Below are 15105 nucleotides of genomic sequence, written 5' to 3'. Positions count from 1 at the left end.
CCACACTCCGAACTGCAGACCCGAGGGTGCTGCCTGCCTGTTTTCAATGCCTATTGGCTGGGCGACTGGGCCCCAGACATTCTAGGCTCGGTACTTTCATAAAGGCACGCATGCAGAGGAGGGAGAGGACCCGCTGGTGAGCTTTATGCATGTATGAGGCATTCTCAGTGGATGTGGGCCATGCTAGAAGATGTACACAGGAAGATTATTTGATTCTAATTCATGCCACTTGATATAATGTGATAAAACATTTGACATGAGAGATAAGTTCCATTTTAATCCGAGAGGGGACGGGTGGGAATTAAAAAGTAAGAAGGGTTTTCTCAAAGAAAGGTGATGCAGAGGAAAGAGCTATATTGAGCACAGAGAGGGGATGATTAGAAAAGAGAAAAAAAAAAAAAAACGACAGGGGCTTTTTCAACACACGAGGAAAGCAAATGAGCTGGAAGACAAAGCATAGAAAAGTCAGGAGCTGCAGATTCTTAAGCGGTGCCAACAATGAGCTCATTTAGCCATGGAACAAAAACACACACACACACACACAAACTCGATGTAAATTGCTGAACACAATCACAGAAAAAATATAGAAACACGGATTCCATAGTAGACCAAAACATTAATGTTCGAGCTGGCACTAAAAATACGGAAACCTGGACAGGAGGAGCTCACGCTTCACGAGACAGAAGTAGGCTGTACAATTAGAGCCACACGGAGACAAGTACGTCGGCTTCCATGCACTCCGGCCGGGTCTACACTGGCAAATTCGGTGGCAACTTGAAACAAAATATCTGGCTACATTAGGCAACCCCATTTGCTTTGGCCTGAAAGAGGCAGGAGATTTGAGACAGAAGCAGATTCGTTTTTTTTTTTTGTTTGTTTGTTTGTTTTTGCTTTTTGCCTCAGCGGTTTGCTTTGGTAGTCACAGAGGAAGTAAGTTTGCTCGATAACTATTAACCTTCAGAAATTTGTTTTCTGAAGTTCAACCCGGGTCTGGTAGCCTGATGTACCTGGTCTTTGTAAGCTGCCGTTTCTTCCAAATTTTCAGGTGGGTGGGGGGAGCGTTGAGAAGGGGCACCTAGGTTTAGAACAGCAAATGACCAGGTAACTAACATAAGTGTTTGCCAAAACCCAAGGCTAGCTGCAGATTTCTAGTCTTCCAGAAACAGAATCATCTTTGAAGCGAGAACGGTACATTTCCTGCACAGCTGCACGCCACAGCTGGTGGCAGGGAGGTACCACCCTCAGGAGAGGGAGCTAGCCTCAGCCTCCCGGATGGCAGGGAACATCTCCCTAAAGCAGGGCCAGATTGCAAGGAGGGGAACCATGACCGCGGAAGGTCTTTGCCAGTTAGAGGAAGCCGCCGCCTCTCAAGCTTCGTGCAGGGATGAGCCTGTTCGCGCGAGGCTGTGTGCCGTCCTACGTATCACACAGATTGGGACTGAGACACGGCCACGCCAGGGTGGGTTGGGAACAGACACACGACAGATAAGAGCCTAAGGCAGAGGGGGAGGAAAAGATTTTGTTTGCATCAGGACCAATCCATTTTCTCAAAATGTGACTTATCCTCCTGTCTCTTATTTTGTCACATTTTGGAGGGTCTCCTCCTTGGCCTTCAAGGAGGAGAAGGCATTTACTTACATCAAATAACCTTTCTATATACATCTCCTCATTGACCTTATCACGAAGGACATCCTGAGAGTGGCGGACGAAAGTCACGTAGGCATCGGCCACATCCATCCCGGGTTTCTGCAGAGAAACAGGAGAACATGAAAATGGAATTCTCAGACAGTGACTCTTTCTTGACTACCCATGCATTTTACCCTCCCAGCTCGCCCCATCCTGCCCCCCAGAGCTTCTGCTGGAGTTTGACGCTCTCCACTGCAGCTGGAAGCTATCCATCGTATACAGCATCCATCCTATCCAGTATCCATACTATACAGTATCGCTATCCACGGCCTGGATGGATATTCCAGGAACTGAAACTGATATTCAAACCTCCTGCTCTTTCCAGAAATCCAACCTGGCAAGAAGGGAGTTGGGATTACAGGGTTGTACAGTTTTTTGGGTTTTTTTCCCCTACTATTAATTTTTTTTTCTGGCAAAGATACTCTAATGGATAAATCTTCATCAGATAACCCACAGACATTCTCTGGTTTTTCTTTGGATTGAAACCGCCATTGAAAAATACTCAAATATAGTCTGTCTTCCACTGTCTGTCCTTAATATAATATTAGAAAGGTGATAGCCTTCCCCAATCCGGTTTTTAAAAAATTGAGGAAGTGCCAAGTAAAGAAATTGTATTTCAATCTCTGTCCCGTCCTACCCAAGTCGTATTTTGGGGGGTCGTTTAACCTGAGTATGTGGTGAGTATTTCCTTAACAGTTTACTCAGATGAGACATTCAACCAAAGGTCTTTGCTTCCCTTGTAGTCCGAGGTACAGCTTTAGCGTCCAAGGATTCAAAAAAGATGGGGAGGGGGAAGGATTTGATTTTTAAATAAATTAGATTTTCCGGAAAGGTAAGCAGGTGGTTCATCCAGTAGTTACAAAACTACTTATTGTAAGGAAAAAAAAAAAAAAAGAAACTAAGAATGCACACTGCTTGAGATGTCGCAATCAAAGTTATCTCCAAAGAAACCTATTAAAACACTGTAATACGGGTCATTAGGAGAGCTGCCACAAACCCCTTAAATTTCCACAGTCGATATGTATGTTTGCTAATAACTAAAAAGATTAGTTTTCATTACTGTGATTTACCTTAGATCACAAAGTATCATTTCTCTACAAGACGTGACTGTCAGGCACTGCAAATTGAAGTTAGTTAACACTTCTGTGTAATTTCCAGGGTGAAAATGAGGAAGGTTTGGAAACAGTAGGACTGTATTTTTTTTTCCTGATACAAAGCAAACAATTATCAAGCAAAGGGCCAATGCTTGGCCCCTGGGATGCTAGTAACATTTCTTAACACCTGCTGAAACAATGACAAGGTATTAATTTGAAAAACAATGAGGACAACTCAAAGCCACAGTAGTCAACTGTTACACTTTCAAGCAATTTTCAGCGAATGGATTGAGCAGGTTGTGTGATGGTCCTATAATTGTTGCAGTTTTATGATACGAAACAATAGAGGTTCTCCAATGAGATGTTAGTGATAGCTATCAGTTCTAAACTGGCACCTCTCTCCTCCTTTCCCCTTGGCAGCCGCACATCACAGGGCATCCTCAGTAGGGATGGGGACCCCTACCTGGGGCACTTGAGAAACTTATTATTATTGTTTCCATTTCTTCCCTGGTGACGCTTGTGGTAGATACAGCCTTTTCCTGGACACATGCAGCCACCTCAGAGCTAAGATTCAAAGCCAAATTCAGCAGACCTATTTGTAACCACAACACTGATCTACAGTAACGGTTATTTTCATCACTCCTCTTTTCACTAAATTACCAACCTCAAAGGGGCATTTCATTTATGTTTTAAAAACTTTGAAAAAAGAAATCGGTGTGGTTCAGCTCACCCAGGTAGTTAAAAAACTCCACGAGTCTCTATCTTTTGACTGTGTTTTATTTTCTACTGTATCCTCAGCACATAAATGATGCCTGGCACATAGTCGGTGCTCAGTAAATGTTTGCTGAATGAACAAAATCATGAATGAATAAGGCCCATCCATCTCCTTCTTTAGACTTCTCAGTCGCACTACATATATTTTTACTGGATCCTCCACACATTGGAGCTTGTGAAAATCATTTCAATTTCTCTGGGCCTTGGGTACACCATCTGTAAAATGGGATTAATAACAGCTCCCCTACTTACCTTCAAGGTTCGTTAGGATCATCAGCTAAAATAATGGAAGTTAAAATGCCTCAAAGGCCATAAATTGCTAGACATGAGCCACTATGATTCTTCCCCCTCCCCCCGAAGATTATATCACTTCATGACCTCACCTACCTTTGGAATCTACTTTGGAACCAAGAAGAGAAAAGCGGCTTCAGAGAAACCAACATCAAAATAAAAATGACAAAGTCTCTGCATGAAAATGTGTTTTCTCATAATAGAGTCCTCTGGTTGCCCACTCACAACCATCTTCCTTTGTAACCAGCTTTATATCCAATTCCAACAAGTCTGCTTTCCATCCTTTGGGGGACCAGGAAGGGGGGATGAGGGGACTTATTTGAAACAGGTGTGCTGATTAAAGTTATCACTTTTCCTGATACCCTGAGCTTGAGGAAAAAGGCTGCCAAACTGAGCACCAGACATGTAGACTCAGCTTCCCTGAGGTGCAGGCCTATGAAGGGCAGGAGCCCCTATACCTTGGGAGGTCCTCAGGGGAGCGGGGCCACTGGGGAAAGACATAGTCACAACGGTGATCCTTGGTCATAGGGAAAAGCTTCAAGTACTGTCAGTTCCCTATTGAAAAAGGCAGGGAAGGCTGTGCAATGCATTCTTAGGTTTTCAACTAAAATGGTTAAAATAAAAACTGTCCACCAACAAGCAACGTGTAGTTATAGATGCAAAATATTCTTGAATAAACAACTGATGCTATTAGAGAAATGAAACTTTATACCACACGGCTATCTAGTCACAATGGAGCAGACTTTAGGTGACGGTTTTTAATATCTCACAATTACATTGTTTATTTTAAACACTGCTTGGACAGACTGATGGCACAGGATATAGATGTTAGAAAATAATTAAACAAACAATGACTATATAAATCTCTGTATACTTAACTCCATCCATGTAAGACATAATTGGTGAAGAAGCCACTTGGTGGCTTGGAAGAAACAGGACATTTTAATCGTAGCTCGCTTCTCTCAGGATATTTCTGAGCTTGAGGAAAAGGAATTCAAATTTCCAGCATCCTAAGCAAACCCTAATTAGGAATGCAAATCTGCTCTGTACTGAAGGGTCGAATACTCCATCTAAGACAAAGAGATATGCTTTGGGGATTATGCAATGTTTTGAATGACTGGTAACAGTGCTTCTCTCTCTTAGTGTAGATAATTAAGAGACAAACCTCTAAGGTAACTAAATACTAGTCCCCACAAGGAACTAAACCAATACACCTCACAGGGCAACAGAGGTCAACTCACAGTCTTCAGAGCTAGAAGCAACTGGAAAGTTGATTTTATCCAATGATTCTTAAGCCTGGCTGCAAATGAGAAGGATATGGGAAGCTTTAAAAAAAAAAAACAAAAAACAAAAAACCTGATGCCTAGAAAGCAAAAAACAAATGGCAAAAAAAACGGATGCCTAGATCCCATACCCAGAGATTCAGCTTTAAGTTGGCAAGCAACCTCATGCTAATACTTGTAAAACCTCCCCAGATGTTTCCAATATACAACCAAGGTCAAGACTCACAGGTTCCCAAACGTGCACTATCAGAATCAGGTAGACAGCTTTTCTAGAAAGAGATTTCCAGGCTTCACCCCAGAATGAAATCAGAATCTCTGGAGGCAAGGGGCTGGGAATCTCTATTAAACAACAACAACAACAATAAAAACAAACCAAAAAAACCTTGCCAAGTATCACCTCTGCGCATTCTGTTTTGGGGGACCACTGATCTAACAGGTGATACTTGCTGCTGAGCTGGTCAACCAGCTCTTCAAAACAGAAACAATGAAACAGGAAAACAAACCTTGACCTGCAGTGCTTGCCTACTCCTGTGGTGTAAACACTCCCACCATGGCTGACTTTGAGCTACCAACGTGCTGAAGGCAAAATTGGAAACACACGCAACTGACTCTTGCGCGCCAGGGCTGGCAGGCTCTATATATCAAACTGTGAGCACGGGAACCTTCACGCTCGCATTTACTTGTCAGGTGACCTTGGCAGCCACTTAACCTTCCTGTGCCTTCGTTTCCTCAGCTATGAAACAGGGTGATCACATTACTCCCCTCACGGGGGTGTTTTGAGAAGTAAATGGTGACTATTATTTACTCTATGTGAACAACGTACAGGTAGTACACGTGTATTTTGTACTATTATTTTCTACAGGTTTATTTATTAAAACATTTATTATAATATTATTTGCTACAAAAATACTTTAATGAACTTAATTTTAAAGTTTAGCTCTGTCCCAAGGCATACTAATTGGTGAAATCATAGTGAAAAAGCACATTTGATGTACCAATCGTATTTCTTCTAATACTCACTGCAAAAATTTCTTCATTATCCAGATAAAGATGTCTGAAAGGAAATCATCTTGCAGATGACATAGTGTTTAAGGGCATTGGTTTAAGTCTCAGCTCTGCTCCTTACCAACTGTGGGACCCTGAGCAAGTTAACCTCTCTGCGCCGCAGTGTCCTCATCTTAAAGTAGACTGTTGTGAGGATTAAGTGTAAAGTCCTTCAGGTAGCACCTGACACACAGTGGCTGCTTTATAAGGCTTGGCTACAGATACTGTTACTATGGTATTGTAGATCATCGGTGGGAAAGGTACCTCATCTTGGGACATGCGGCATCATTTTCTTCTGTCTCCCTGGAGGGAGGAAACTGGGCTCACTGCGTTTTGTTCCCTTTCACGTTGATGTAGAGGCCATTTTTCCCCCTCCTCTTTACAATAAATCTGAGCCTGGCTGGCAGGAAGTAGAATGAACCAAATGACACTGCCAATACTTGACTTTTTGACTGACCCCCAAGAATTTGACCTCCTCAATAATTTCAGTTGATAGAACCAATTGCCAGATCACTTTTTCCCCCAAGTACTTGGGTCTTGCCTACGGGTCACCTGTTTAAACCTCACTGGTGAGATCTCCCCTCTGCTTTGAGGTGTAACAGAAAACAGACCTCAGCTACCAGGTCTTTGGGTTGGGGACTAGAATTTCCATTTCTATTACTGTTGAAGCCCAGTGGAAGGCAAGGTAGATGTCAGCAAATCCACCCCCCCTTCCACCCTGTGCAATAGAGCAGAGCACCCCCTGTCCCCTCTCTCAACCCAAGGGCCCTGCTCCTGCCACGGAGATACCTAGTGAGGGCCAGGCTCAGTGCTGAGTGCCCCATATATGTGCCATTTCATCCACACAGCGAATCTGCGATGCGGGCATTATCATCTCTCTTTTAAGGGTGGAGAGCCAGGCTCAGAGGATTTGAGTAGTCTGCTCCCTGTGAACTGAAAGTTTCTACTCTGGGGCTTGGGAAAATAAATTGCTTAACTTCTCTCCTTGCTCCAGGTACGTGAGCTTTTTCTCGTCTCCATTATAAGGACTATCTACGTGAAGGAGCCAGAGGTCCCCTGATGAGAAGTATTATATAAATTCAAAGCATAATTATTGATTGTACATTCTTTCATTAAACAAACAAAATATATGCTAATGCGAAGCTCACTCCAACTTTCCATTTTGCCATCCTTTGAGAAATAAGCCAATAAACCATTACACACTTAGCTTCCTGGGGAAATGAATTTAAATGTTAATATAAATCCTTTTACAAAAAAACAAATTTTAACAAATAAGTATTTGAACAAGGAGGGTACTTAACCACGTTCGGAATCAGAAACCCTCAGTACAAGACCCTTGGTGGCTGTTGAGATAAGCTCTCTAAATTTAATATTTTATAACAGACTTACACCTCTTTTGTTAGAAATGGAGAAACAGAATCATTTTCTTTTCTTCTTTACTGGAATATATTTAAATCTCTCCAATTTTATTTTGCTAATAGGCAGGGCAAAGTCTGTCTATAAATGTAACCTGGTTTATCACAGGTAATCCCACACTCTAGCATTCATGTGTAGTACTTAACCTCAATTTAAATGTAAATTTTGGGCAACTTTGAGTGCTTTATCTGTGAACTTGGAGAGCTCTCTTCATTAATGAGGTCTGCACTAATTATAAGCAGTTTTGTGAGGTTTCCTTAAAACAATTGCAGAATTGACCCCAAAATGAACAAATTCCGAATTTATTTGTTTTAAAAAAAATACTGGCACCCTTGTGCGAATTTCTAGCTCAAGGCCCTACTCCCAAGGTGCGCATGCAGGAGGGGAGGGGAGCCGGATGATGACAGAATGAAATATACCAGAGAAACCAATGAAAACGGAAATGAAAGTGAACTGGGTTTACCCTCAAATAGGATCTCTTTTCCCGTTGAAGGAAATCATACCCTCTTCTAATCTCAAAACTGTTACCATGAAATATTCTTGGCTTCCTTTCTTCTGGTGATTCAGGTCAGGACTATGCAATTTATTGGCAACTAATGAAAGGAGCACCGTGAAAATTCTCACGAAAGCCAAAACAGCCCACAAAAATGGTTTTCAAATACTCACAGGTACATCCACATATTTGGAAGCTGCCTTCACCTAAGGAGGAAAGAAGAGGATGGAAGTGAGGCTGGTGTTTAACTGTTCACAGCTCAATGCTGTATCAGCATCAGAGTGAAAACAATATGCTGGCAGACGGAGCTGACCAGGAAACAGAGAAGGTACTAAAAAAATAAAATCTGTTTGCTAGTTTTTTCCGCAAGCCAGACCCACCGCTTTGGAGAGAGAGAGACAGAGAGAGAGAGAGAGAAAGAGGGAGGGGAGGGAGGGAGGAAGGGAAGGAGAGGGAGGAAAGAGAGAAAGACAGCAAAGTTTCACTAGATTCTGTAGCTGGTGTGGGAGATTTCCATTTTCCTCCCTCCCTTTAAAACGGAGAAAAATGACTGTAGCTAAACCCAGACCGATGAGTGGAGGGCTCAGCAGTCTAGAAAAGCAATTAAGTCCACTGTCACTTCTTGTACCTTGGGGTCTTTGTATAACCTGGCCACAGGTTTGTCGTAATTGAATCTCTGAGTTCTCAGTTTCTGGTAATTCTCTTCAAAAGAAGCGGATGTGGTGGGTGGGTACCCTTAACCCAGAGGGGGATGAGTGTCCGCGGGTTGGGGTTGGGAGGGTACCAGAGCCTTTCCAAACTGTCCCAAGGCTGTTGTTGTGTCTCCTGGTTTTAAATACTACAAACTCCAGAAGGAACATGCGGGAAGTGGGGTGTGACATTTCTTTTCAGTTCTGGGGGAGAGAGTGTGGTGGAGTATGTATGGTGTTTGAGCATGGAATTTGGAGTCAGATCTAGGTTCAAATCCTGGCTGGACGACTTACAAGCTGTGTGACCTGGCACAAGCGACTTCATCTCTCTGAGCCTCAGTTACCTCATCTGCAAAATGCAGCTGCCCTTAGGTGCCTGTTGCAGTGGGCTGATACAAGGGTGAACGCATAGAGTCCTGGGACGGAGCGAGCATGGAACACACGGGGGCTGCGAGGATCCATTCACAAGCAGATCTGGGGGGGTTCTGGGTTGGAGGAGTAAACCCTGAGCGAGGAGGTCTGATATCTTCTGTGTTTCATTTTGACTTGGATCACACATGTTCCACGAGCACAGGCAAGACCGAGGGACTACATTTGAGGTCAGAGGAAGCTTTTCAGCTTTGTTGGCAACTACAAAGACTGCGACGCACGCCAAGCACTCAGGATGTCTTTTCACATCTCAGGTGGGCTGCCTCTCGCCACCTGGCTGAGACCAACATCAGGAGTCACGACCTCTACCCCCACGTCTCCCAAGAAAGTATCCGGGGGAGTGTTTTTCCCTGTTGCTGTTTTCTCAAAGCCACTTTTCAAAATGTCAGATCTCAAGAAAGAGAAGTCAGTGAGCCAATGGGGAGGCTGGAAAGAGCCCAGGATTTAGAGTGAAAAGTTCCGTAAGTGACAGAACTAGTTGACCTTGGGATCATCACCCGAGTCTCTTTGCCTGGGTTTCTCGATTTCTAGAACAGGGTGATGATAACACTGTGTACTCTGTAGGGCTGAGAGCCCAGTCAAGTGTCAAAATGTATGAGAAAGTGTTTCATAAACTTTAAAGCGCTGAACTCACATCAATTGGCTAATTATTGAGAGGGCAGTGCATTCTATCTCCTGGAATCATCGCCAGCACCCAAGATGGTTCCTAGAGTCTCCTGTTACAGATTCTTGTAGAACCCGGCCTTTTTTTCTTTGCAGCCCTGACTGGAATCACAATTCAGCAATTTTTGTGCAATGTCTGTCTCCCACAAAATGTCATATCTTGCCCAGGTCTGTCTCTCCAGTGACTCACTTGATACCTGGCTTAGAAAGGGCACCCAGGGAAAATTTGCCGAAAGAAGGAAGGAGAAAAAAATAGTGACCAGTGCTGACATTAGCATGGTTGAGGAATAAGCAGACCAGATCAAGAAGCCACTGCCTGAGTTAGTCTGAAAGCCAACATGGTGACACATAAAGCTGGACACCTGCAAAGCACGGTGAGTGAGGGAAACTGCTCTGCGCCAATAGGGGGGTGCAAGGAAAGCTTTCCAGAATTTGCATAATTAACATTTTACTAGATGATCCTCAATCCGAAATCTTTCCTCTTTATTCCTGTTCTAGAATTTAGTTTGAGCAAGAAGGTGGTTTTCCTTTCAAATCTCCTCTACGTACAGGAAGATATAACATTTGTAGGATGTTTTTCACTTTGCAAAGCACGTTCATGCACTGTTTCTTCTCTAAAGCCACCTTGCAAAAGGGTGGCTATTAATCGTATCTATTTACTATTGAGAACACTAAACCCCACAGGATTTATGAATTTATGTCATCACGATCTGAGCCAGAAGACAGAGAAGCCCAGGCTCACGTGAGGGTCTCCCCAGCCCCACTTTGTCCTTTGGAACTCGTGAGCTTCTCACCAGTGGTCGGAAGTATGAGGTCTTTAAGCATCAGTGGTCAGGGCAGGTGCTGACAAGATAATCCTTCTCAGCTACAAATTGCCTCCTTCACTCCGTAGAGTTAGTGCCTGGCAGTTGGTAGGAGTTTTGCTACAGCTGAAATGATCAACCTTTAAATACGCCCACTCTTACCACCAACATGCAGTTTCAACCCAGAAAACGACACCAAAGTCTACTCCTTTCAAAGCAGTTTGGGAAGATAAGGCCAGCTCTACCGAACACCATCCCCTCTCCTACATGCACCAGTCTTCAGTTTGTTGGTCTTTTTTTAAATCTGGTAACTGCTGACTTGCACTTAGTCTTACTGACCTTTCTCCCATCCCATATATAACAGGAAAAAAACAGCTCAGATTGTGGTCCTATTGTTATTTAGAAAGATGCGGTGTATCATTTTTTGGTTCTGGCCATTGAACTTAAAGAAAGATGTTGAGGACACAGGGTAGTCTGGAAGTGTCTTCTACCAGAAAAGCGAAGGAGAAGGCATCTTGCCTGGAGAAGGGAGGGCTAAGGGCAAATGAAATGAAAACCTTCACGTAGGTAAGCAAGGACCTTCAACGTAGAAGGACGGAACTTAGTCACTGTGGTTCTAGCGCACAGAACCGGATGAATGAGTAACACAACGGGGCTCCAGAAGAAGGTGCAAACATCGATCTCAGTCCAGTCAAGCACTGGCTATCTCTGGTGATCAAGAACTCCTTGCTGGGGACTTCCCTGGTGGCAAAGTGGTTAAGAATCCACCTGCCAGTGCAGGAGACACGGGTTTGATCCTTGGTCCGGGAAGATCCCACACGCTGCGGAGCAACTAAGCCTGTGAGCCACAACTACTGAGCCTGTGCTCTAGAGGCTGCGAGCCACAACCACTGGCGCCTAGAGCCCGAGCTCTGCGAGAAGAGAAGCTACCGCAATGAGAAGCCAGCACACCGCAACGAAGAGTAGCCTCCACTTGCCACAACTAGAGAAAGCCCACGCGCAGCAATGAAGACCCAATGCAGCCAATAAATAAATAAATCTATGGGGTAAAAAAAAAAGAACTCCTTGCTGGAGGAGCTCAAGCAGGAGGTATGTAGGATGCTCCGGTGTGAGACTTTCCCTACGTGAGAGCGGACTGCTAAGGCTGTTTCCTGTTCTCTGTTGCTCATCTCCTTGAGAGGTAGAAAACTGTCATCAGTTCTGTGTTTTTTTGTTTTTGTTTTTGTTTTTTTTTTACAACATGAGATATAGCAGAATGAATAAACTGATAAAACCAGGATCAGAACTCTGGTCCCTAGAACCCTCCCCTGCCTAATGTGAACAGTGCTACCTTCAAGCATCACGTTTCTTTCAAGGATCCACAGGACTGACTATGTTTTTAGCCAGCTATACTCTAAGTAGAGAGGAAGGACCAGATCCTCCCAACACACTAAGGGTTTGGAAATATTGCAGAGGAGCAGAAAATCCAAGCGCACACCAGGCACCGTGTCTAGATCAAATAAAACAACAGACCTTGTAACCTACACGGGACTATTTCCCCTTACATGTACATGTTGTTTTGATGAATAAAATACACACTTCTTAAAAAGCACTACCTATTTTATAACATTTTCTCATTAGGCATTTTTCCCCATCAATGGTTGTCAACAGTGTGTGTATGTAATTTTCTTTTCTTTTTTAATTTTAAAAGACATCTTCTTGGTGAAGTGGCTAAAAGGATGGGCTGAGGGTTGGCAGGGTTAGAAATCGGGCTTTGACATTTTCTACTTGGTGACTTTAACCAACTTAATGAACTTCTGAGCCTCCTCTGCAAATGGGACAATTATAATATTCCTAAAGGAATATGGAGAGGACTGAATGAGGTAATCCATCTAAGGGCGCAGAACAGAGCTAGGGACATGGTCAAAGCGACTAAATATACCTCTTCTTACTGGCAATACGGGTTTACTGGTGTAGATAAAGCACCTGCTCCTTGTCCTGCTGGCCATGGTGACAGTTTCACTGCTCACTTTTCGCCCATGGGCAATTTCTTGCCATAAAAAGGATGCTGGAATCTCCCCAGGTTACCAGCAGGTATCTAAGCTGGTTCTCAGTCTGGCAAACATCCTGCCAATTTTGTGAACACCACATACGCTGGACTTCTCTGCAGAACACTGAGGCAAAGCAAAGACCTCTGCTTCCTTCCTCAGGCTGCCTGAGCCAGGGCAGGAGTGAGAGGGCTGTTCCCCAAGCCAGGGTGCTCTGTAAAATCAATCACACACCCCTACTGCTCTCAGGTACAAAGCCAAGGAGAAAAGGCTGAGGGGGAGAGGTTTGCCCCAGACACCTGGTCTGGCATCCTGTCTCTGCAGGGACTCAATTGCCCTCAAGGGAGAGACAAGAAGTGTGACTTCAGCCAGACTTCCATTTCCTGAGTCTCCCTGCGTTCTCACCATCCCCTCTGGTGGGACAAAAGAATGTCCCTTCTCTAGCAGTATCCGTGAACACCCCACCTCCACCCCTCGACCAGAGAGAGCCAGTTTTGGGAAGGGAGGTTTGAAAGAGAGACACAAACTAGGAGAAGCTGATGGAGATCAAGCATAACGGTGGGAGAACGAGCTGTCAGTGAGTGACCTGTTCGTATTTTCACAGACCTGCAGCAAAGACCAGTTCTTAGGCCCTAGGCACTGCATCAGGGGTTGTAGATGAAGGCAGTTGCTCCTGGATTTCTAGCTCCTTCCTTGGATGATGTCTAAATGAGGTCTCTCCAAACACCCAGAATAAGTCACGTCCAGCCAACAACTTGTAACTATAAGTAACATTTCTCAAGTGCTTCCAACTTGCCAGGTGACCAGGCAGGAAGATTGCATTTGTTATACTGAATCCTCACAACCACCTCTGGAAAAGGGGCCTTATTAACATTTCCATTTTACAGTTGACAAAACTGAGGCTAAGGGGAAGGAAGCAACTTGGCTTAAAGTCACACAGCTAGTAAGTTATAGCTTCGAACCTCCCATCCCCTAAGCTGCCTACCGTTCAGTTCAAAAGAGGAAAACCTACCAAACCACTTTTAGGAACCAGTCATATTTAAGTCTTGTTTCTTTGTGTGTGTAGACACAATCGAAAATGGCTTCTCCAGGAAAAATGTTTGAGAGATTTGAATAATGATCTGCGCCAAATCAGTCTGGGCAGAAGGTCCCAAACAGTTTCTCTGGCTTTGAATGTCCCAGCTAATTACCTCGACCCTCCACCTGACTTAGCGTGTGTAGACAGGCTTAATGGTTACTCTATTGAGCTCCTCCATTATTTTTCAGGTGCCCAAAGGTAATCTTTTCATTGAACGCTCACCATTCCGGGATTTTCACAATGCTGATGACTAAGGGATTTTCTTCTGCCTGGTCCTAATAAGGGGACCTGAGTTAATCATTGTGTAGCTTTGATAGGAAGCACGGCAGGGGCTTAAACTACTTCTCTTGCTTCATTAGGGGAAAAAGCAACCCAGGTGCAGACCACGAGGACCTCAGGGTTTGATACTACTAAATCAATGCACGGACAAGAAAAAAAAAGTGGATTAGGCCCTTTTTGCAAACAGAAATCTGGTGGGTAAGAGGCAAAGATGGAAGAAAAAAGAAGTCTGAACAGATACCACTGCATTAGTGACTGCCTGAGCTCTCCTTTCTCCCTGTGGTCTCTTAAAAAAAAAAAAAAGAAGACAAAACCCAACCAAGCAAACGATTTATTCTCTGCACAAGCTGACTCCACCCCTGTCTGTTTGACCTCACGAGAGCCTGGAGCTGATTTCTCTGTCTTTGCCTATAAACTGCCGACCACACCATCTTTCCAGGGACCGGCAACAGTAACTTCAATGTTTGGCTTGTGAAATTTCCGCTGCAAGTATCATGATACTATTTTGCTACTTGCTCCATTTCTCTAACCCAGGCGAGCTTTGAGATCTGGATTGTTTTTTGTTTTTTTTTTGAGAGTTGAGGCAGTTCAGTATGTCAACATGCTACTTAGTGCCACAACCATCAACAAAACGATTTTATCTTTCTGAGTTGAATTTTATCATCTGTCACCAGCCTCATGTCTGGAACGTAGGCTCCATGGGGAATAAGAACTTCTTTTTCTCTCCTCAATATCTACACTGCCTGGTATATAACAGGGGCTCAGTACAAATGTGTTGACTACTATACATAAAAGAGATAACCAACAAGGACCTACTGTACAGCACAGGGAACCCTACTCAACACTCTGTAATGGCCTATGTGGGAAAAGAATCTGAAAAAGAATAGATAAATGTATAACTAAATCACTTTACTGTATACCTGAAGCTAATACAACATTGTAAATCAACTATACTCCAAAATAAAAATTTTTTAAAAATGTGTTGAAAGAAAGAACTTCTCAGTAACTTCTTTACCCTGTACCCAGGACACAGGTTTCTTGTGCTTTCTTGAAGTT

The 15105-nt window shown here is 43.7% G+C and overlaps 1 protein-coding gene across 17 annotated transcripts in view; it reads right to left on the bottom strand.

Moving 5' to 3' along the window:
• The window catches only part of CADPS (calcium dependent secretion activator), a 451700-nt gene that overhangs the window by 37398 nt on the left and 399197 nt on the right, over positions 1-15105 (bottom strand). For all 17 annotated transcript variants that reach the window (XM_057706171.1, XM_057706172.1, XM_057706169.1 and 14 more), the window contains 2 exons: positions 8255-8287; positions 1639-1746 (listed from right to left, as the gene is read on the bottom strand). In XM_057706171.1, coding sequence (XP_057562154.1) covers positions 1639-1746; positions 8255-8287 — 141 coding nt within the window. The remainder of the gene's footprint in view (positions 1-1638; positions 1747-8254; positions 8288-15105) is intronic.

This window comes from Hippopotamus amphibius, chromosome 13 (genome assembly GCF_030028045.1).
Source record: "Hippopotamus amphibius kiboko isolate mHipAmp2 chromosome 13, mHipAmp2.hap2, whole genome shotgun sequence".
Classification (NCBI taxonomy): Eukaryota; Metazoa; Chordata; class Mammalia; order Artiodactyla; family Hippopotamidae; genus Hippopotamus; species Hippopotamus amphibius.
Note: the sequence above shows the minus strand (reverse complement) of the source record. Positions and strands in the feature narration are given on the sequence as shown.